General features: G+C 46.3%; 1 protein-coding gene across 2 annotated transcripts in view; it reads right to left on the reverse strand.

Moving 5' to 3' along the window:
* Positions 1–22970, reverse strand: part of nid2a (nidogen 2a (osteonidogen)) — a 41128-nt gene that overhangs the window by 2284 nt on the left and 15874 nt on the right. The window contains exons 15-40 of one of the 2 annotated variants that reach the window (XM_062561363.1): positions 20990–21136; positions 20354–20482; positions 13443–13568; positions 13023–13150; positions 12842–12947; positions 12580–12713; positions 12376–12481; positions 12124–12257; positions 11892–11997; positions 10209–10342; positions 9980–10085; positions 9108–9241; positions 8904–9009; positions 6523–6656; positions 6312–6417; positions 6005–6162; positions 5817–5922; positions 4648–4781; positions 4445–4550; positions 3511–3644; positions 3320–3425; positions 2197–2326; positions 2012–2112; positions 1749–1921; positions 1517–1646; positions 1266–1437 (exon numbers count right to left, since the gene is read on the reverse strand). In XM_062561363.1, coding sequence (XP_062417347.1) covers positions 1266–1437; positions 1517–1646; positions 1749–1921; positions 2012–2112; positions 2197–2326; positions 3320–3425; positions 3511–3644; positions 4445–4550; positions 4648–4781; positions 5817–5922; positions 6005–6162; positions 6312–6417; positions 6523–6656; positions 8904–9009; positions 9108–9241; positions 9980–10085; positions 10209–10342; positions 11892–11997; positions 12124–12257; positions 12376–12481; positions 12580–12713; positions 12842–12947; positions 13023–13150; positions 13443–13568; positions 20354–20482; positions 20990–21136 — 3286 coding nt within the window. The remainder of the gene's footprint in view (positions 1–1265; positions 1438–1516; positions 1647–1748; positions 1922–2011; positions 2113–2196; positions 2327–3319; positions 3426–3510; positions 3645–4444; positions 4551–4647; positions 4782–5816; positions 5923–6004; positions 6163–6311; positions 6418–6522; positions 6657–8903; positions 9010–9107; positions 9242–9979; positions 10086–10208; positions 10343–11891; positions 11998–12123; positions 12258–12375; positions 12482–12579; positions 12714–12841; positions 12948–13022; positions 13151–13442; positions 13569–20353; positions 20483–20989; positions 21137–22970) is intronic. The other variant, XM_062561362.1, reaches the window with a different exon arrangement.

The raw sequence follows: 22970 nt of genomic DNA on the forward strand, positions 1-22970 counted from the left end.
GAGAATCTGGCTAATATAATGCGAACAAGATGAAAACACACACAAGTGTGTGTGTGTGTGTGCGGGGGGAACAAGGGTGCAGGGCTCGAGGGACCATCTGCCTGATGCTGATGAGGTCACGGTCAGGTTACCCTTGAGCAACGTGCAACCTCCGACCCCGGCTCTCTCCCACAGCATTTTTAAGTCTGTACACATCAGGAAATGTGAATCACACTGGCTGACGCAAAATAGTCACGCTCTTCCCTTTCCCTTTCTGCCTCATCCGCTTTCCTGAATGTGACGAATCAAATAATAATTTATTGTTTTACAAAAAAAAATGCAAAACGGCAGAGTGTGTGTGTGTCTGGGCTGCGTGTGCTGGCTTTCGTCTGTAGATGATGGGGACTATAGGGAATACACACCACATAAGCAATCAATTCTCACACATGTGTGTTTATGAGTCTGTACATTAATTTATTCTATAAGGGTCCGGATGAGCAGGCGTCGCCTTGCAAAGCGTTCATTCGTGCTTTTAATAATGTGCGTGCGCTTTCTTTCTTTCTTTGTGTGTGTGTGTGAAAGTGCAGGTTTAGAGCACATGCTTAATCATAAGTGTAGTGTAGCAATGATTACCTTTTGGAATTGGCTTTTAGTCAGAACACACACAAGTATGTAAACACACACACAAGGACGTTCTTGGCATTCAGTCAGAAATTAAACTTTTAATATGTCAAACCGACAATGTGCTATTTAATGATTTGTGTTTTTGTTGCTATATTGAATCATTTGTACTGACCATTAACACACACACACACACACACACACACCTGATTATGTGATTAGTTGGAATGATGAAAAGCAGATGTTGCTGGAGAGCCGACCTCACAGCCTCATTGCCTGTGTGTGTGTGTGTGTGTGTGTGTGAGAGAGACTGTTTGGTGTGGCACCTACAGAGAAAGCCCTATAAGTCCCTTACCAGACTTAGAATTACCAGGAACATGTGTCACTAAAAGGACACTCCACCCAGCTCCCAATCTATCATCCCGCCTGCCTCACGCTGACAACGTCATTTTCAGCAACTTTCAGCACTATTCCTACAGAATAGCTTCTTCTACTGATGAGGGCTGTGTGTGGCTTCATCACAGCCTGAAAACCATCTGTGATACCGGCCACCGGGACGTTGCATCTTGTGGGTTTTCTTGCTCCAGGAAGAGATTTGTGTGTGTTGGCAAATCCGGACCGAAACGCACCAAGATAAAGAGATAAAAAGGCTTGCTGGTCCTTACCCAGTGGAAGAGACCACTATGATGGCTCTGGGATTGACCAGGTCGGTGGTGAATAGCGTCCTCCTCCCGCTTCCGTCCAGGTTGGCACTTTCGATCATGTCCGGATTAGAGTCGACCCAGAACATCAACCTGCGTTTGGCATCTACCGCCAGACCCTCTGGACTAACCAGATCTACAAGGGAGACCAGGTTTAAAAACACAAACACACACATACTTTGCAGAAATGAAGGAGCCCCAGTGTGTGTTCTTACTTGTGTTGATGAGTATTTCTGGCTCGGCACCAGCCGCCATTGAAGCCCTGTTGATGGTTCTGGCGGACAAGTCGGTCCAATAGACATGGTTCTCCTTGCAGTCGTGGGCTATACCAACAACGATGGAGCCCTTCGCGCACACACACACAATGAGATAAGTTAACATAACTACAGCCACACTAGTATTTTCTTTTTAAGATTAAAATAAAGAAAGCTGAAGATCATCTCTTACGTGTAGGGTCAGTAGTGTTTTAGAGCGGGATGCATCGAGTCTGGTCCCGTTGAGGGGCAACGCTCCGATCTTCTGTCCCTGAGCGTACAACAGTGTGATGTCAGTGTTCGGCGGCGGGGTCACGTCCGGGCGAGGCAACGGGCGCACAGTGGGCGGGGCCACTGAGGGGAGGCCTAGGGCGAGATTTGACGGGTTAAAAATGACCTTTTTCAGCCGTGATCGGTGGGCAACAAACAACACCACACCGGCGCGGAGACACTTACACGCAGGCTTGACGACGTCATAGGACCGGGTCCCGGGGACCTCCCGTCCGTCCTGGTCCACGCACCAGCAATAGGTGGTCTCTCCGTAGCACTGGACCGGACTAAGAGAAATGTTGCTTTCTTGAGTAAGTTGTCATAGAAAATGTATCTCAGCTACTGCTGTTCATGTCTGTGTGTGTGTGTACCTGAACTGTCCATCCTGCTCGCACTGAGGCACGTATTGTTCTGGCTGCGGTTTGCCGCCGTAGTGCTCAATCAAACTGGCCCTCCATCGCTCACACACACTCTCAGGATGCTCGGTCGGAGCCACGGGCACTGAAAGGGGCCAGGGGGAGGGAACACGAATACATCACACCCAAAGCTGTTAACGCTAAGTTGAGTTTAATATTACTGGGTCGTGCACATACAATCCTGATCTCATGCCTGATTTATAGGCCACACAAAACACACACCCACACACACACTTCTTGCTTTCGTCAATACTGTTTACCTTGTAAAATCGTTTTAATAACTCTCTTTATAGGCATGCTCTAAAACTAAACCAGAAACCACTTTGGGCTTCTACTAATATTTATTCTGGCCTCTCTCGCTCTCTGTGCGTTGCTGATGTCAGACTGCGCTGCCTTGGACTAAGAAGGAAATCGTAATATCTGAAAGGAGGGGTGAGAAGAGAAAGCTCCGTAGTGAGAGATCAGAGAAGTTAAGAGAGAAGGGGGATACTTAAACAATGAGACAAATGACTGAGTTTTTCCAGCAGTGCTTTACTGTATCTGCGGTCGGCCCACTGTGGTCCAGTTTCATAAATCACTCGGTTTTTACTTCTATTTACGGTTCAACCACACAACCAACCGAGTTTAGTGATCCATTTGTCTCTTTGTCTCGTCTCATTTGGAGTCCTTCCCAGAAGTGGACAGGACATGAACTGTCTAAATCCAAATAAAGACAATTCAGCCCTCACACACTTACTGTGTTGGCAACGAGTTTTAGTACAAGTTGTGTGTACAAAATAAATGGGGTTACATCGGTACAGCTCTCTGTGGTCACACTGAGAAACTTCCGCTTGTGAATGAATGCAACTGAACAAGTTTTGAGTTTTTTTGAGGCAACACCGCTGCATCACTCAGCTGCTCACGGCGGTTTGTTTTGCTTTTTAAACTAGACAACTCATCTTACCACAAAGTAACCACTTCAGATGCACATAAATGGGATTCATAGCAAGAGGAGGATTTATAGAGTGGGTGGGGCTCCGAGGAGTGGGGGTAATGGACACAAATCCATATGAAAGTCAAGCAGCAGAAGCTGTCTCACCTGGTCTGTCGCAGTCCACAGATGGTCTACGAGGTGGAGTCCTGGTTCCCGCTCTCTCCTGTCCCCTACCGTCCACGCACCAACAATGTCCAGTGGAGCTGTGGCACTGAAGTACATTAAAACAGTGTCATCCATACTAATGAGAAGAAGAGCAAACACAAGAGAAAGGCACACTCTGCACACAGTATTACCTGTCGAGGTGTGTACTGTCCGTTGTCATCACACTGAGGCACGTAGGCTCCAACAATAGGGTACCCCTCTGGACTGGTGGTCTCCACACTGTCTCTGTGGTGCTCACAGTGAGTTTTAGGACGCTCTGGCTCATCTGAGGAGGACAGCATCACATTCGTTCACATGATAAATCTTAAATTGAAAAAACCCACGCCCCCGAATACATTAAACACAAGTTGTTAAGATTAATCCAATCGGGTTCAATTTGGTGTTAACCGGGCTAACCAGCACCCTTAAGTCTCTGTAGTGCTCACGGGGAGTTTAAGGATGCTCCGGTTCAACTGAACAACTGACATTTACAAACAAGTTGCAAAGTAATAGAAAAATTATATCAAGATGCCAGTTGGGGCAATAAGCCTTAAAACCATGTGAGTTATCATGAGTCAAGAGTACATGTCAGTGAACATTTCACAGGCGGACTTATCAGACCTCTACCGGCCTCTATGCTGATGACGATCCACTAACCCACCAAGTTGACCTCTGAAAGGTCTTTGCATCCTCTTTGATGGTATCATGATTTCTGCACAAACTGCAGTCTCAGTCCCCTTCTTATCCCCAACATGTGGTCTGCACTGTCAAACACCGCCTGGAGGCTGGTTCAAGCTCTCCTCATATCCTGTACTTTCCAGTGCAAACTTCTCTGGAGGAGCTCCCAAAGTACTTTCCTCTAAACCCAAACAACTCATCTCTAAAGCAGCAGAAGTGATGGTGTCCATCCTGGGAGTTTAGATCAGTGTCAAAAGTTGCTTTAGCAGTCTCACTTGATCTGTCACAGTCCACAGGTGGTGTCCCAGGTGGGGTCCGGCTTCTTTTTTTGGTAAAACAATAGCTCATAAATAGTCACGCCGGGCCGTGCGTATCCGAAAAGCTCAGAGAACCGACCTGCTGCCCCACCTGGTTTGTCGCAGTCTTTGGGTGGCGAACCGGGTGGAGTCCTCGTTCCCGCCCTCTCCTGACCCGTGCTGTCCACACACCAGCAGTGTCCGGTGGAGCCGTGGCACTGGAGAAATTCACATCAAAATGTTTGCTTTATTTCCCCACACAATACCCCCCAAAAAAATTAAATAAAAACTACTGATCTGTTGCCGGATGCTGACCTGCAACGATGTGTACTGTCCGTTGTCATCACACTGAGGCACGTAGGCTCCAACAATAGGGTACCCCTCTGGACTGGTGGTCTCCACACGGTCTCTGTGGTGCTCACAGTGAGTTTTAGGACGCTCCGGCTCGTCTAAGGAGGACAGCATCACATTCGTTCACATGATAAATCTTAAATTGAAAAAACCCACCAGCCTCGAATATATGATAACACAAGTCATTCAGATTGATCTAATCATGTTCAATTTGGTGTTAACCGGGTTAACCAGCACCCATAAGTCTGTGGTGCTCACGGGGAGTTTTAGGACGCTCCAGTTTGTCTGGAAGGACAAAAACAATCAAAGGCGGGTGGTTAAATATTAGAGGTGAAAAGTTATAATGTATAATTTTTATTTGCATAATTTACTATTAACCATCTATTATTAAAATACATAGTGCATAGTCAGTCTTTCATTTTAATGTTATTAAGAACAGCAAACGCAGTCAAACATACAACACACATTAACATGAACATACATATTTTAACACGTGTAATCCTTTTTCCATAATTATAGTTTTGCATTATAATGACTAATTCAGGTTCATTATAAATGTGTGCAGAGCACTGTGTTTGTATGAAGACCTACAACCCTGCTTTTAAAAGGCACATTTTGGAATAAGTGGGGTGGTGTTTTTCTTTCTTACGGACAACTCGTAATAGTAAAATAGGCTTCAGGCCATAAAATTCATTCAGCTGACACGCATCCCACTCAGCTTGTAGCTAATATAAGAAAAAAAATCAAACGATAGCAGTTACTTTTTGCTGCAAATAATAAAACCGAATGTTCTTGTTTCCTATCTGTGCTTGGCTTCATCTCACCGTTTTCTTTCTGTTCAACTTCCCACCGCACACGGTGGTACCACTTGTTTTTCCAAGACATTCCAAGGCTGTGACCCAATGACCTCGGTAGTGCACCACTTACAAGGTTAGACACACACTCACATAAACCTGCTGTCTGTTTGACTTGTCATTGAGTTGAGGAATTAAAGGGTTTACAGGTCAATGTTGAAAGAGAAAGAAGCCTTGACATGATACACCTGCTCACGCTGGTTACTGCACAGGACGATCCACTGTGGGGTTGGGTTGAGGGACATAGTTTGACTCTGAATGCATGTTGGTCCTTCTCACCTGGTTTGTCACAGTCTGTTGGTGGTGCTCCAGGTGGAGTCCTGGTTCCCGCCCGCTCCTGTCCCCTGCCGTCCACACACCAGCAATGTCCAGTGGAGCCGTGACACTGAAATACACACATTTCTTTTAATCAAGCTGGATTAAATTAAATTTAAAAAAACGGTTCATCTGTCCGACTATGAGCCAACCTGCAGTGGTGTGTACTGTCCTGTGTGTGCATCACACTGAGCCACATAGGCTCCAACAATAGGGTACCCTTCTGGACTGGTGGTCTGTGCTTGGTCTCTGTGGTGCTCACAGTGAGTTTTTGGACGCTCCGGCTCATCTAAGGAGGACAGCATCACATCTGTTCACATGATAAATCTTAGACTGATGGAACCCACCGGCCACAAACACATGATAATGCAAGTCAGTTCTGTTTGGATTGATCCGATTGGGTTCAAATTGGTGTGTTAACTGAGCTAACCAGCACCCATAGGCCAGCCCAAATCTCACCTGGTCTGTCGCAGTCTTTGGGTGGTGTACCGGGTGGAGTCCTGGTTCCCGCTTTCTCTTGCCCCCTGACGTCCACACACCAGCAATGTCCAGTAGAGCCGTGACACTAGAATAACATATGAGGTCCGTAAAGAATTTCACGTTTCAAGTTTGGAAAAGTTAAAACGCTGATTTGAAAAAAATGTTTTAATATACCAAGCCAATTGCTTACTTGTAACGATCTGTACTGTCCGATGGCATCACATTGAGGCACGTAGGCTCCAGCTATAGGGTAACCCTCCCTGTCAGTGGTCTGCACTCTGTCTCTGTGGTGCTCACAGGAGGTTTTAGGACGCTCGGATTCATCTGCGGAGAAAACATTTAAAAGACGTTTCTATGAAAGAAATTGCGGTTGTGTGATCGTTTTTCACAAACCTTTCAAGCCCATTCGTCCTACATATAAAATAAGCCTCAAGGTCAATTTGTTCATTCAATAACAAGCATTCAAAAAGAAGAACGTGGACTTTTAAAGCTTGGTTTGCAAGTTACGTTTTATCCTTTCTCCTCCTCCTTGCTGAATTCCCTGCACACCAGGATGGTGTCATCAGATAAACTTCATACTATTTTTGTTTATTAGTGGCTGAAGCGACTGAAAGTCGGCAGAAAGCCCTATTGTGTTTCGAAGAATTATTATTATATAAAATAATAAAAAAATATAAAAACTCTCTAGTGCCCCGTTCCACCGAGAGTTTACACCGCCAGAGACTCCCCCCTGGGGAGATTTTTGCCCAGTTTCACCGATTACGATTTTTCACACAGGTGCTCTTGGATATGCTATATACAAAAAAATGAATCGTGGTGTGCAAATGCGCTTAACTAGATTTTCCGCCATTTAAAATTTTGTGAAAAACATTTTTGCGAATATGCTGGGCCCGATTCTCACGAAAGTTTCAGGGAATCACTTTTGGCTCAATGCCATCTAAAGAAATTAAAAGCCTTTTGATATCTCATTATTTATCAACGTTATGGACCAATGACGTTTCTAAGGGGTGTGTCCTACTAGTTAAATACCTATAACTTCAAATGTATTGGCCTGTCCTCACCAAATCTTTAGGATATGTTCACTTTGAGTCCCCAAACATGAACATTACGGGGCGCTTTAGTCAATCGCTGAATATTTGCTTGTTTTTTTTCAATTTCCAATGTATTTTGGATTTATAAACGAAAAAACTCCTCCGAGATTTTACACCCTATCAATTCCAAATATGGCCTGTCAGATCCAGACACTTGTGTGGTCAAAAGTTATTAAAATCAAGAGTTTTTGTGCAACTACCTGGGCGTGGCCTGGCGTCCATGTTGGTCAATTTTCTTGTAAAATGTTATAACTCCAAGGAACATTCTTATTTCTGGCCAAAATATCTTATTCATGATGCTAGTGTAGGCCTTAAACTATTCCCATGTGGAGATTTTCAAAATTATATTATAAAATGATAGCACCACCTATCGGCATAGGTAAATGCAAAAGTTTTACACTTTGATGTGTATCTTGTAGCCATTTAATCTGATCAAACGGAAATTTGTGCAGATAAGCCTTAAGACTGATGATAGTTCACAGTAAATATTAGGAGTTTTTGAAAAAACCTTGTTGCCGTGACAACGCGGCCTTCACATGAACGTTCAAGCAGATGTTTCGGTGCCTTGGCAAACTCCAAAAAACTTCGGTCAGTGTCCTAGGTGATGACATTAAAGAGCTCATGTGGCGTTTTGGCTCAAAAATGGTAAATTGCCTCCATAGCGCCATGGTTTTAAATGAAGCAGCCCCAATGTCGTGTTTGACCTACATTTATGACGTTGTTTTGACACATGTATAACAGAATGACTTAAATACAAATTAACTAAAATGAAGAGGAAGCCAGTTATATATTTTCTTTTGTGTCAATATTCACTCTATTTGACTCCCTTTCTAGATGCTATACTTTGACAAACTCCTCCCTGTCACAGCCACTTCACATTTTGACCAAACAATCCCAAGGCCTTGGTGTTTAAAAGTTAAAAACGTTTCGTGTTACGCTGTTGCCATGACAACCCATTATTCACAGTCAAAACGGAGGTGCTTTTGAGGGACTAAATATGCTCCAATCTTTACTGAACTTGGAAAACACATTTAGAGTCAAAGATGTAGTTACTTCATATGATTTAAATTTGTCCTGATTGCATTTTGGCTCGATAGTGCCCCCTACACCTAGCAGCCCCCACTACTTTGATCCAGGTGCACTCATTTCGAGACCACAACTGTGATACAGCTGTGCAGATTTCTCCCCCATATCAGCAGAATAGGCATGAAAATAATGAATCAAGTTGGTCAAAATGTCCGAATGTGATATGTGACGTGACTGATCTGTCTACATCCTCAGTAGAGAGAAATGATCCACTTGATAAAAGCAGAGGTCTGTGCAGTAAATTGATCACAGCTCCGCTCTCTTCAGGAAGCCACCCACATACAGCTTTAAATGTTGGTGACTTTTTTCTGCAGAGACACATTCAGTGTGTTCAGTTTGCAAAACATATCTGCCCCACTGTTGTCATCGAAAGTGTCAGATGAACATTCCTCACCTGGTTTGCTGCAGTCTGTCCGCGTCGTACCAGCTGGTGTTCTGGTTCCCGCTCTCTCCTGTCCGTTACCATCCACACACCAACAATGCCCAGTGGAGCTGTGACACTGCAGAAAAGAACACCAGCAGAAACATCAGTAACATACGATATTTCATGGGTTGGAAGCAATAAAGAGTTGTTTCAGACACTTCATTTGTGACGAACCTGTGAGGGTGTGTACTGTCCGTTGTCATCACACTGAGGCACGTAGGCTCCAACAATAGGGTACCCCTCTGGACTGGTGGTCTGCACACGGTCTCTGTGGTGCTCACAGTGAGTTTTTGGATGCTCTGGCTCTTCTTTAAAGGAAGAAAAGGAACTTTGTATATGCCACTTCAATAAGAGGATCCAAGGCTAATTTGTTCATTGGATAATTGGCTTTCCAAAAGCGGAACGTGGTATCGTGGCTACTTTCTAACGCAAACCTTGTTTCATAGTTAAGTCAAATCTTTTGACCATTCCTCATAACTGGCGATGATGCACACCAGGATGTTGTCCTCTGCATATATGAGCACTTTTCTTAGCTCATGGGCCAGTGGTCCCGAAATGAATTAAAGTTTAGTTCCCAAACTAATGTTACATCTTGGTGTGAAAGTTCATGCTTTTGCAGTTTACCTCCTCAGGTGTTTGATGGGGCTTCCTCTGAGTTTACCCACAAATTGAGTTTACTGGTAACGAGTAATCCAGCTCAGCGTGTTGGGAGCTCTTTCGGGTATAATTATATTTCTCTGATGGTCATAATGATGTCACCTGGCTTAACTCACATTGGGGTAGGCAACCATACATTTGTGGAACAATCAGATGTGTGAAGTTTCAAAGTATGATAGGACTAGCAGGTCCCAGAGTTTCTGGAGCTTGACCTACACTCAAAACCAAAAGTCAAAATGTCCTAGCAGTTTCCATTTTGACCGTTTTTCAACATCCCTCTAAAGTTCCCTAACTTCATACCATCGCACATGAGAAAAATTTTTCTGTCTTAGTGTAGAACAACCCGACCAACATGATTTAATCAAAGGAGCCAGATGAACATTCCTCACCTGGTTTGCTGCAGTCTGTCGGCGTCGTACCAGCTGGTGTTCTGGTTCCCGCTCTCTCCTGTCCGTTACCGTCAACACACCAACAATGCCCAGTGGAGCTGTGACACTGCAGAAAAGAACACCAACACAAACATCAATAACATACTATATTCATCAGTGTGATATAAATGTAACCTATTTTAGGTTTTAGGCCACAAAAAGCTGTTTTAGATACTTGTTTCTGACGAACCTGCGAAGGTGTGTACTGTCCGTTGTCATCACACTGAGGCACATAGGCTCCTACTATCGGGTACCCCTCTGGACTGGTGGTCTGCACACGGTCTCTGTGGTGCTCACAGTGAGTTTTAGGTCGCTGCGGCTCATCTATAAAGGACGAAAAAGGAAACTGTTGTTGAACAGATACGTGATCATTTTTCATACATCTTAAAACCCTTTTATATATGTTGGGAAAACTTAAATATTATTTCAACTTAGTATTACTTAAATGACAGAAAGTCTGTGTTTGCTCAAACAGACTCATTCTGTGTTCTGGTTAAACTGATAATAAAGATGTTTGTACGTCAATATTTAGAATACCGCGCTGCCTAAGATGATTGTCTACATCAAAAGTTGATTACCAGCACTTGGGTTTTAAACTAGAGCCCTCCACTCAATGTTTATCTTCCTTCTATATATTCCCGCTCCGAAGAATATGACCTCTGAGTAGCCTTGATCGATAATTTTCTACATGTGTCAATGTGTCTCTTGTTTGCAAGTATTATTTATGTCCTGTTTAATAATTTTACACCAGTGTCGAGTAAAAATTTTTCTAACAATATACCACTTCAATGATAGGGTTCGAAGCTAATTTGTTCATTAGATAAACTAGCATTCAAAAAGTGGAACCTGATTTCGCTGCTACTTTCTAAGGCTAACCTTTGTTTTGTCGTTTTGTTTTCTCTTCTTCCTGGCTAGTGATAATGCACAGAAGGCTGTCATCTGCATAGGCGAGCACTTTTCTTAGTTTAATGGCCACATGTCCCAAAGTGAATCGAAGTTTAGTTCCCCAAATATTGTTACATTCTGGTGTAAAAGTCGATGATTTTACGGTTAACCTATTTTTTAGGTCTGTTAATATTAACTCGTTAATCTATACGATTAATGTGGCCAAGATTAATGCTAAAAAATATTTGAACGCAGTTAATGCAACTGTTTACTTTTGGTCTTCCGGAAGTAAACAAAGTTGACCCCGAAAACGAAACCGCCGCTAGCTGCAGTCAATTAGATTGAAGAGAGCAAGTCGGTAGCTTAAGACGGAAATAGCTTTTTGCATTGGAAGTAAAACAAACAGAGGCACGGCTTACAGCGGAAAACTGTGCAGAGGAATTCCATCACGTGTCAAACAGACGGAGGGTGAGTGGACCACTTTACGCACCGCTAGGCTAAGGTAGCTGCTAGGCTACTTCCGTCTCAACATCTAGTCCTGCAGAGGACCACCATTGTGTAATCACAATTACATTTTAATGTATTTAAAAATCTGCGACTAATTTGTTATTTTTTTTAATCTATTGACAGCCCTACTCTGTTTGCCTCTTAGATGGTTAAAGGGGCATTAATCCAATTTTAGACTAAAAATGTAGTTTACTGCTTAATCGCGTAATCCAGCATAGGGTGTCGGGAGTTCAGTCAAGTATAATCAAATTTCTAGAGTCATAGTGATGTCATCGGGCTTATTTCAAATTAGAGTACGAGACCACACATTTGTGGAACAATCAGAGGGGTGGAGTTTCAAAGGTAGATGGAAATACCAGCTCACAGCTCACGTCTTTCTCAAGTTCTATAACCCAAGATCATCGCGCGTAAGAAAAAAAGTGTCCTGATTTACAACAAGCTGACCATTATGATTTAATCCATGGAGCCAAATGTTCTTCACCTGGTTTGCTGCAGTCTGTCGGCGTCGTACCAGCTGGTGTTCTGGTTCCCGCTCTCTCCTGTCCGTTACCGTCCACACACCAACAATGGCCAGTGGAGCTGTGACACTGCAGAAAAGAACACCAGCAGAAACATCAGTAACATACGATATTTCATGGTTTGGAAATAAGGTTACAGCTATTTTAGATTAGAGGCAATAAAGAGTTGTTTAAGACACTTCATTTGTGACGAACCTGTGAGGGTGTGTACTGGCCGTTGTCATCACACTGAGGCACGTAGGCTCCAACAATAGGGTACCCCTCTGGACTGGTGGTCTGCACACGGTCTCTGTGGTGCTCACAGTGAGTTTTTGGATGCTCTGGCTCATCTGTAAAGGAAGAAAAAGGAAACTGCTGTAGAACAAAAATGTTTCCATTATTTCTGTCTTTCTGTAGAAAATCTGACCAACATGATTTAATCGAAGGAGCCAGGTGAACATTCCTCACCTGGTTTGCTGCAGTCTGTCCGTGTCGTACCAGCTGGTGTTCTGGTTCCAGCTCTCTCCTGTCCGTTAGCGTCCACACACCAACAATGCCCAGTGGAGCTGTGACACTGCAGAAAAGAACACGAAAAGAAACATTAATAACATACTATATTTCATGGGTTGGAGGCAATAAAGAGTTGTTTCAGACACTTAATTTGTGACAAACCTGTGAGGGTGTGTACTGTCCGTTGTCATCACACTGAGGCACGTAGGCTCCAACAATAGGGTACCCCTCTGGACTGGTGGTCTGCACACGGTCTCTGTGGTGCTCACAGTGAGTTTTTGGATGCTCTGGCTCATCTGGAGGGACATAGATAAACAGAGCAGAAGAGATCTTTTATACGCTAATCTAATTTGCCAACGTGACTTGACAGAAATATCTATTGATGTCACACATCTGTCTTTGACAGACTATAGGTGTGTCTCACCTGGTCTGTTGCAGTCTTTGGGTGGTGTACCGGGTGGAGTTCTAGTTTCCGCTCTCTCCTGCCCCCTCACGTCCACACACCAGCAATGTCCGGTGGAGCCATGGCACTGAAAGAAATCATCAGAGGTGAGTACGCCGCTTGTGTTATCAGCCGGACGCGTGTTTACTGCTTTCCTCGTCACCTGCAGCGGTCGGTATCGTCCGTCAGAGTCGCACTGAGGGACAAAGGCTCCGAGACTTGGTCGACTGTCTTGTTCCCTTCCACCCTGCAGGCTGTCTCTGTGCTGTTCACACTGACTTTTTGGATGAACTGTCGAGACAAATTATATATATATATATATATATACATATATTACTATAGTTCCATTTCTTTCCTCCCATTTCTTTGGAGTTGGTTTACATTCTATACGTACCATTCATCATTGATCAAATTAAGTTATTTCCACATAAATATTCATTTATTAAGTGAGAGACAGATCCAAACTCCATGGGAAAAGCTCAGAGAATACGTAATGAAAGAAAATTGATATAATTGAACTGTAATAAAAGTCACTGGAGGTACAGACAATAATGCGTTTAACTATAGTTGCATTTTCACCGACCTTCGTGCTGGGAACAGTGGAAACCATCACCGTAGAAGCCAGGCTGGCACTGACACTGGAAGGAACCCAGCGCATTGATACATCTGGCACTGATGTGACAAGGTGAGGAGCTGCACTCATCTATGTCTAAGAAAAACATACAACAACCAACATATTGTAATATTGGTAATAAACATAAATTTGGCTAACACCACAATTCAATACCACTTCAGAGCTAGAAATAATTCAGCATAGCGGTATTTTATCAGGGTTTGGATTTTCCAGGACCTTATGTAAAGTATCCGTCAAGTAGGGAGGGTTTGAAGGAAGTTCATCAAAAGTTCACACTGATGGTTGAAAGGAGGACACACACACACACACCTCTCCTCCGCACATTCCGAAACACAATGTGTCATTGCTCCATTTGTCTCTCACATTCAACCCCTTCTCCTGTCTCACCTCACCCTCTCTTTCTCACATTAGTCCTCTCACTCCCACCCCTACTCTTCAATTTGTCAGCCATCTCCCAGCCCCGAGCTGTGTTCCCTCTGCAGCTGTGCGCCGCTGATGTGGAAGACATGTTGTGCCTACACTGGGACAAAAATATGGATGCCTTCCAAATGCTGTGCTCATTTGGGAAAAGGCAGCGCTCCAAAACATCTCCTCTGTGACCAACAAAAGCAATGGACAACGATCAACATGGGAGGGGGGAGTTGTTGTTTGCAGAGGGTTTGTCTCGTTTGTATGTGAAGAGCATCACATTAATGCCAGTTAGATTCCGTTCAGGAGGACGTATCATTTAGTGGTTCTAGCTGATGTTTTTTTCTCCAGCCTTTTTTTCTCAAGTCAAGTCTTTAAAGGTTCATAGGCTTTAGTTCATAGAGCTCAGCTCCAAGATGAAACACTACTAAGAGCTTATTGGTAGTTCTAGTTCAGTGGGCAGGTAAGCCTGCCCACTGAACTATGAATTAAAACTTTGAACAGTCACCTCACTGAGAATTAATCAACCTGTCATGGTTTTGGGCTCTTCCTGCCCCTTTTTCCCCCCCCTACTGGTTTTTAGTTATTCATACATTGTTTCCACAACTCACCAGCTGAATCCCATTATCTTCCCCCCCTCTCACACTAATTGTTACACACCTGTTCCCTATGTTGTTAATTATTTCTGCTATTTCTAGTTCCCCTTTTCCTCTGTTCCCTGTCAGAGTATTTTGCTACCCACGCAGGAGACACACTCATCGTCTTTATGCCTAGTCTTGTCCGATTACGTCTTGTGTTTACTGTCCTGATTCAGCGTCCGGTCCCGTCGAACAGGAGGAGTCCCAGCTGAACAGCCGCCACCCCGGCCAGCCGGCTTTGTCGGGAACGACGGGCAGAGAACCCCTCTTCCCAGCCCTCGACCTCTAGTGCCCCGTTTCACCGGGAGACCTTCTGTTCATTTTTCTAAGAAGACTTCAGTTGCCGTTTTCGTGCCTGCCTTCGCGGCGATCTCTAAGTTTGCACCTTCCTATTAAAGATCATCATTTTTCTGCATCTCGCTTTTGGGTCCTCTCTCTCTCCTCATAACAGAATACTCTGACCAGTAATGGACCCAGCGGATGAACACCCGATTCGTGCTGCTGTCGAAGTGCAAGGAGCCGTGCTCGGGAGACACGACTCGGAACTAGCCGCTACTCGTCGTGCGGTGGATTCCCTGGCTGCCCAACTTTCGGACTTGTCCGCCCAAGTCCACCACCTCAGGAGGGCCTCCCCTGCTGCTTCCAGGGATTTGGAACCCCCAGAGCCCAGAGTCAATAATCCCCCCTGTTACGCCGGGGAGCCCACACAGTGTCGAGCGTTCCTCACTCAGTGTGAGCTGGTGTTTTCACTTCAGCCTGTCACCTACGCTAGAGAGCGAGCGCGAGTCGCCTACGTCATCTCGCTTCTAACCGGACGCGCTCGTGAGTGGGGCACCGCTGCATGGGAGGCTGGGGTTGACTACATCACCCAATTTGACTTGTTTAAGGGGGAGATGATACGGGTGTTTGATCGATCGGCTCATGGCGAAGAGGCTTCTCGCATCCTGTCCACCCTCCGTCAAGAAGGACGCTCAGTTGCGGATTATTCTATAGAGTTCCGCACCCTATCCACTACCTGCGGCTGGAACGAGCCGGCGCTCGTTGCGCGCTTCCTGGAGGGTCTCCGGGCTAGCATCAAGGACGAGGTAATCGCCCGTGAGCTGCCTACTCGCCTCGACCCTCTTATTGAACTGGCAATAAGAATCAAGAAGAGATTTGACCTTCGTCGTCGCTCCAGGGTGGTGGACATTCCTCAACCGGCCGCCTCACCCACCTACTCCCACCCTACCACCAGTGCTGAACCGGAGCCCATGCAGCTCGGCGGACTGCGCATTGCCGCCAAGGAAAAGGAACGTCGCATCACAAACCGTCTCTGCATGTACTGTGGCGCGGCCAACCACTTCGTGTCAACATGTCCAGTAAAAGCCAGCGCTCGACAGTAGAGGAGGGATTACTGGCGAGCGCTACTTGCATCTCTCCGTCAAAGTCGTGCACCCTGATTCCAGTAGCCCTGCGGTGGGCGGGGTCATCAGTCTCATGTAACGCCTTAATAGACTCTGGGGCAGAAGGGAATTTTCTCGATGAGACGTGGGCCCGAAAGCAAGGTATCCCTTTGAAGGAACGCGAGGGGGTCACCTCCCTTTTTGCCCTAGATGGTAGCTCCCTACCTAGGGTCCACCTCCAGTCCACTCCCTTATCACTCACTGTTTCCGGCAACCACCATGAGACTCTTTCCTTTTTAGTGTTTCGCTCCCCCTTTGCCCCGTTAGTGCTGGGGCATCCCTGGTTAGCCAAGCATAACCCTCATATTAACTGGTCCACTGGTTCCATCCTCTCTTGGAACCTGTCTTGTCATGTCGAATGTTTATTGTCTGCTAATCCTCCCGTCTCCCCTGTCACTGTGTTACAGGAGGAGCCAGGTGACTTGGCCGGGGTACCGGAGGAGTATCATGACCTGAGAGCGGTTTTCAGCCGTTCACGGGCCACTTCTCTCCCTCCCCATCGTCCATATGATTGCGCCATCGACCTGCTTCCCGGGACCACGCCCCCGCGCGGTAGATTGTTCGCCCTGTCCGCCCCAGAACGCGAAGCACTAGAGAAGTATCTGTCAGAGTCCCTTAGCGCCGGAACTATGGTGCCCTCCGCCTCACCTGCTGGTGCCGGTTTTTTCTTCGTTAAAAAGAAGGACGGTACTCTGCGTCCATGTATCGACTACCGTGGGCTCAACGACATAACCATTAAGAATCGCTACCCCTTGCCGCTCATGTCGTCTGCATTTGACTTGTTGCAGGGAGCCAAGGTTTTTACCAAGCTGGACCTTCGTAACGCGTACCATCTCATTCGCATTAAGGAGGGAGATGAATGGAAGACCGCGTTTAATACACCGTTAGGGCACTTTGAATATCGGGTACTCCCGTTCGGCCTCGTCAACGCTCCGGCCGTCTTCCAGGCCTTAATTAACGACGTTCTAAGAGACATGCTGAATATCTTCGTCTTTGTTTATCTGGACGATATATTAATCTTCTCTCCATCCCTCCAGGTCCACGTACAACAGCTGCGCCGTGTTCTGCAACGCCTCCTCGAGAACCGCCTATTCGTAAAGGCAGAGAAATGCACCTTTCACGCGTCTTCCGTCTCCTTCCTCGGTTCCGTTATCTCAGCCGAGGGGGTGAGTATGGACATCTCTAAGGTAAAGGCGGTTACAGATTGGCCCACCCCTGACTCCCGTGTCGCGCTCCAGCGTTTCCTGGGCTTTGCTAATTTTTATCGACGTTTTATACGCAACTTCAGTCAAGTCGCAGCGCCCCTTACCGCTTTAACATCGGTAAGGTCAGGTTTCAAGTGGACAGAATCCGCGCAGAGAGCGTTTGATCATCTCAAATCCCTTTTTACCACGGCGCCTATTCTCGTCACCCCTGACAGCTCCAAGCAGTTTATTGTCGAGGTCGACGCGTCGGAGGTGGGTGTTGGGGCCGTCCTTTCCCAACGCTCCTCCTCTGATAATAAGGTGCATCCGTGCGCTTTTTTTTCTCACCGCCTTTCGCCCGCAGAGCGCAACTACGATGTTGGGAACCGCGAGTTGCTGGCCATTCGCATGGCTCTGGAGGAGTGGCGTCAGTGGTTGGAGGGCTCTACCGTGCCATTTGTCGTTTGGACGGATCACCGCAACCTAGAGTACATCCGATCTGCGAAGAGGCTTAATGCTCGACAGGCTCGTTGGTCTTTATTCTTTACCCGTTTCGACTTCTCCATTTCGTTTCGTCCGGGCTCTAAGAACGTGAAGCCCGACGCGCTCTCACGCCTCTTCGATTCCCCAGACACCTCCTCCGCGCCTAAGGAGGTCATCCCTCCCTCACGGGTTATCGGGTCTGTTGTCTGGGGAATAGAAAGAATTGTTAAACACGCCTTGTCTCACTCTGTCGCTCCGCGTAATGTACCTAGGAACCTCCTTTTTGTTCCCGTAGTGGTTCGGTCAGCTGTTCTCCGGTGGGCTCATACCTCTAAACTGACTGCCCATCCCGGCATCAGGGGAACACTGTTCACAATTCGCCAGCGCTTCTGGTGGCCCACTCTCGACCGTGATGTACGACGTTTCGTCGCCGCCTGCACCATTTGCGCGCAGACCAAGTCTAGTAGCGCCCCGCCAGCGGGACTTCTAAGACCGTTACCCGACCGTTACCCACACCGTCCCGTCCGTGGTCTCACATTGCCCTCGACTTTATTACTGGTCTACCCCCGTCAGCTGGCAATACAGTTATTCTCACGGTCGTGGATCGATTTTCTAAAGCTGCGCATTTCATCCCCCTCGCTAAACTTCCCTCGGCCAAGGAGATGGCCCAAGTCCTTGCTACGCATGTCTTCAAGCTACACGGTCTCCCCACTGACGTTGTCTCGGACCGGGGTCCTCAATTCGTGTCCCTATTCTGGAAAGAATTCTGTCGTCTTATGGGTGCAGCCGTCAGCCTGTCCTCTGGGTTTCATCCCCAGACCAACGGTCAGGCCGAACGCACTAATCAGATCGTGGGTCGTCTTCTGCGTAGTCTAGCATTTAGTAACCCTTCCTCTTGGGCAGATCAGCTGCCATGGGCAGAATATGCCCATAATTCGTTACCTACGTCTGCCACCGGTCTGTCTCCGTTCAACGGCTGCCTGGGTTACCAGCCCCCCCTGTTTTCCTCACAGGAGGCTGACTCTAATGTCCCGTCAGTAAACGCTTTCATTCGCCGTTGTAAGCGCACCTGGAGGAGAGTTAGGTCCGCGCTCTGCCGTACCAAGACCCGCACTCGCAAGTATGCCAACAGACGTCGGGTTAAGAGCCCTAAGTATCTTTGCGGTCAAAGAGTGTGGCTTTCCACTCGTAATTTACCCCTCCAGACCACGTCTCGCAAATTGGCCCGCCGCTTTATCGGACCTTATCGGATTTCCAAGGTCATTAATCCTGTCGTGGTCGAGCTGAAACTCCCCCCCGGTCTTCGTCGCGTCCATCCTGTCTTCCATGTCTCGTGCATCAAACCGGTCATACGCACTCCCCCCCGCGCCCCCCGCACCCCCCCGCCCCCTCCGGTGCGCGCAGAGGATAAGTCTATTTACACCGTGCGTAAGCTCCTGGATATGCGCCGTCGAGGTCGTGGTCACCAGTTTTTAGTTGACTGGGAGGGCTTTGGTCCTGAGGAGAGGAGTTGGGTTCCCTCACGGGACATCCTGGACCGCTCTCTGGTTGATGATTTCCTCCGCACCCGCCAGGTTCCCCCCTTGGGAGCGCCAAGCGGCGCTCCTTGAGATGGGGGCACTGTCATGGTTTTGGGCTCTTCCTGCCCCTTTTCCCCCCCTACTGGTTTTTAGTTATTCATACATTGTTTCCACAACTCACCAGCTGAATCCCATTATCTTCCCCCCCTCTCACACTAATTGTTACACACCTGTTCCCTATGTTGTTAATTATTTCTGCTATTTCTAGTTCCCCTTTTCCTCTGTTCCCTGTCAGAGTATTTTGCTACCCACGCAGGAGACACACTCATCGTCTTTATGCCTAGTCTTGTCCGATTACGTCTTGTGTTTACTGTCCTGATTCAGCGTCCGGTCCCGTCGAACAGGAGGAGTCCCAGCTGAACAGCCGCCACCCCGGCCAGCCGGCTTTGTCGGGAACGACGGGCAGAGAACCCCTCTTCCCAGCCCTCGACCTCTAGTGCCCCGTTTCACCGGGAGACCTTCTGTTCATTTTTCTAAGAAGACTTCAGTTGCCGTTTTCGTGCCTGCCTTCGCGGCGATCTCTAAGTTTGCACCTTCCTATTAAAGATCATCATTTTTCTGCATCTCGCTTTTGGGTCCTCTCTCTCTCCTCATAACACAACCACCTGTCCCAATACATCTTTTACCTGTTCCTGATCAGCCACTCTATAGACCGCTATGACAAACAATGCAATGCAATCACCAAAAATGTTTTTTAACCTTGAAAACCAAATATTTTCAATTTTAGGGAGACTTGTCTTATATTTACTTTTGCTTTATTAAGTATCTATTTATTCACTACCACACTTTACATTTGCACATACACTGCACTTTTTGCTATTTGGAACTTCTGGTTGGATGTCAAACTGCATTTCGTTGCCTCAGTACTTGTACCCTGTGCAATGACAATAAAATTGAATATCTATATATATATCTATCAATAGTCAATATACAGACAGAGTTCTCAGTAAAATACAAATTTGTTCAAATAATCAATAAACACATTTTGGCATGTTTTACAGTAAAAGTAAACTTGAATTAATCTGTAAAAGAGAGAATGTGTTCCCCGCTTCAAAATTGTAACATTTAAACACAGTCCAACATCACACCACAAATTTGCCTCAAAGGTTTTTTACTGCAACTCACCAACGCAGGTACGCCGGTCGAAGCCAAACTCAAAGCCCCCCTGGCACTGGCAGCTGTGGCTGCCGGGCAGATTTACGCACTGAGCATGAGCGCCGCATGAGCTTGAGCCCTCAGCACACTCGTCTACGTCTGCAGCAAGACAGAGGGAGAGAAATGGAGACGGCTCCCCTGTGAACTTGCGTGGAATCCCAATCCACCGCCATTTATTGTGTGTGTGTGTGTGTGTGTGTGTGTGCGCGCGCGCCTGTGTGTGAAGGCCGTAAAAAGGGTCATTACTAGTGCTGTTGTGTTACTATAATATGTTCCCCCCACACCTGGACTCTTGCATGTTTAAGGGTTGTTTTGCAATAAATAAGACAATACCACACACAGATTATGTGAGCAGAGGGAGACATTGGGGCCAAATTATAGGAACTAAGTGGGAGAAGAAAAAAAAGTATAAGAGTGGAGACGAGACGAAGGACACAAGGTTCCTTCACTCTGCCCCCACTGCCGTATGGACAGCTGCAAATGAATCACGCTCTGCCTTGAACCGCCTCCGACTCGGCCTCCATGTGTTTGCGTGACGGAGAGAGACGAATCACTGTTTGTGCACGTCTGCATGTGCACATCCGTAACGAAGCGCCAACGGTTTACCGTAACAATTGCGTCCATCCCCTCTGTAGCCTGTGGCGCACTGGCACAGAAAGTCCTGGCCCTGCTGCGGGAGGCACTGGGCCGTGGTGTCGCAGTCGTGGTTCCCAGCGTAGCAGGGGTTGACCAACTCCGGCTCTGTCGGCTCCACTGCACAGAGGAGGAGACACAGTTCGCATTCATCAATTGACCGGATTGGAAATGAAAACACAGAGGCTCAGGAAAAAATTGTACATGTTTTTATCGTAATTGCGCACCGTTTAATTTAATCATCTAAGCTAAATTTGAAAAGGAGGTATTTTTTAGAATTAGTAAGTTTATCAAGCATAGTTTTTGAGCAAAAGTAACAGAGACAGGCTAACTTACATCTAAAAACCACACAAAAAAAATGTACGTCTGGATTATTCTACGGTGTAAGTCCTGTGGATGCAGGCCTAACCAAACGTTAAGTCGCTCCTCGCGCATGGGAGGTTTTGTCTTAGGAAGTTGTGTTCTCAATATTGTGGAGGATGTTAAGACGCACATACACTTGAGACACACACACAGACAGACAAACAGAGGGTGAGCGGGGGTGCATTCAGGGTTTCCTCAGACCGAAGCAAGAGACAATGTAAACAGGAACCCATTTGTGGAAATTCAGGAAAGGAAAACGGCACAGTGAAGAAAAACCTAAGAATGCAACGAACTAAATATGGAGTAACTCTTGCTGTATTTGTTGGGGTATTAAAAAAAAGAAAAATAAATGAATGAATTTGACCAAATATGGCAGCTGTAGTATTTTGTTTTGGGGGGAATACCATCAGAGTTTGAGTCTGGTTGTCAGTTGTGGTTACATACACTCAGTTATCCTCAGGAACCGGAAAGGCAAACCACCTAAAAGACTAATATCTCTTTTAATGATATGTAAGTGCTTTCGGATGGACTGTTTCTTTACCATCGGGGACATATAAACATCAACAACACACACACACACACCTACACCTAAACTAAATCAGACACACAGACGTTAGCCACAGCTTGATTCGATCTCCTGTTCCCAGAGGCCAATTCTGGCTCATTATCAGAGAGAGAGACAGGGAGAGAGAGAGAGAGAGAGAGAGAGAGAGAGAGAGAGAGAGGGGGAACTCTTCAAAGTCCTGCATGTGCAGATGAGAGGGCGAGATACAAATGGATGGGAAAAAAACGGAGGCTTAATTAGAGAGAAAGAGAAGGAGAGAGAAAGGACAAGCGGGAGAGAACACACAACGCATGCATTACACACCATCAAAGCCCTGCCTGGAAGTTTCCCACCTGTTGCTATTTCTAACACACACACACACACACACAGAGCGGGGTATCTACAATGGTTCGTTTACACCAAAAGTGACTTTTTGGCCCCGCCTCGCTGGTTAACAGTAGCTTCATCTACGTGAATGTCTGGGCCGTAGAGAAGGAGGGGCTTATCTCTGTGTGGAGACTGAAGTAACGCGCCAGTGCTGCTTTGTACGCGTCGATAAGGTACTGAATTTTTCCCTTCATGGCATCAGCTGGCCAACAGTGGATGTAAATCACTAAAACAGATTAGCTAAAATATATTGGTGGTGTGAATCCGAGATGATGAAACTATTTGTAGATCTCTGTGGGCATTCACAGAGAAAAAGGGACACACAGTCGGATTCCATGAAGTGCAATGGAGGGTTTTTCAATACCGGCTTATTTCTATTTAATAGCAGTATTCACTGAAACCCACTTCTGTATGCTGCAGCCCGTTGACCCTGAGTGTTATTTATTAAGTTTGAACTAAAACTAATTCAATAGACGGACGTTTTTTCACAGGTTTATTGGAAAGTTGTATCTTACTACATGACAGCTGTTTACCAAGACTTGGACAACAGATACTCATCAGATCAGGTAGATCTAGTTCGTCTACAATCTCGGATTCTCATGACATCAGTGGGCAGCTATTCTGCACGGCAACCCCCTCTGTAGAAAATCTGTCATTGGC

This window comes from Pungitius pungitius, chromosome 3 (genome assembly GCF_949316345.1).
Source record: "Pungitius pungitius chromosome 3, fPunPun2.1, whole genome shotgun sequence".
Lineage (NCBI taxonomy): Eukaryota > Metazoa > Chordata > Actinopteri > Perciformes > Gasterosteidae > Pungitius > Pungitius pungitius.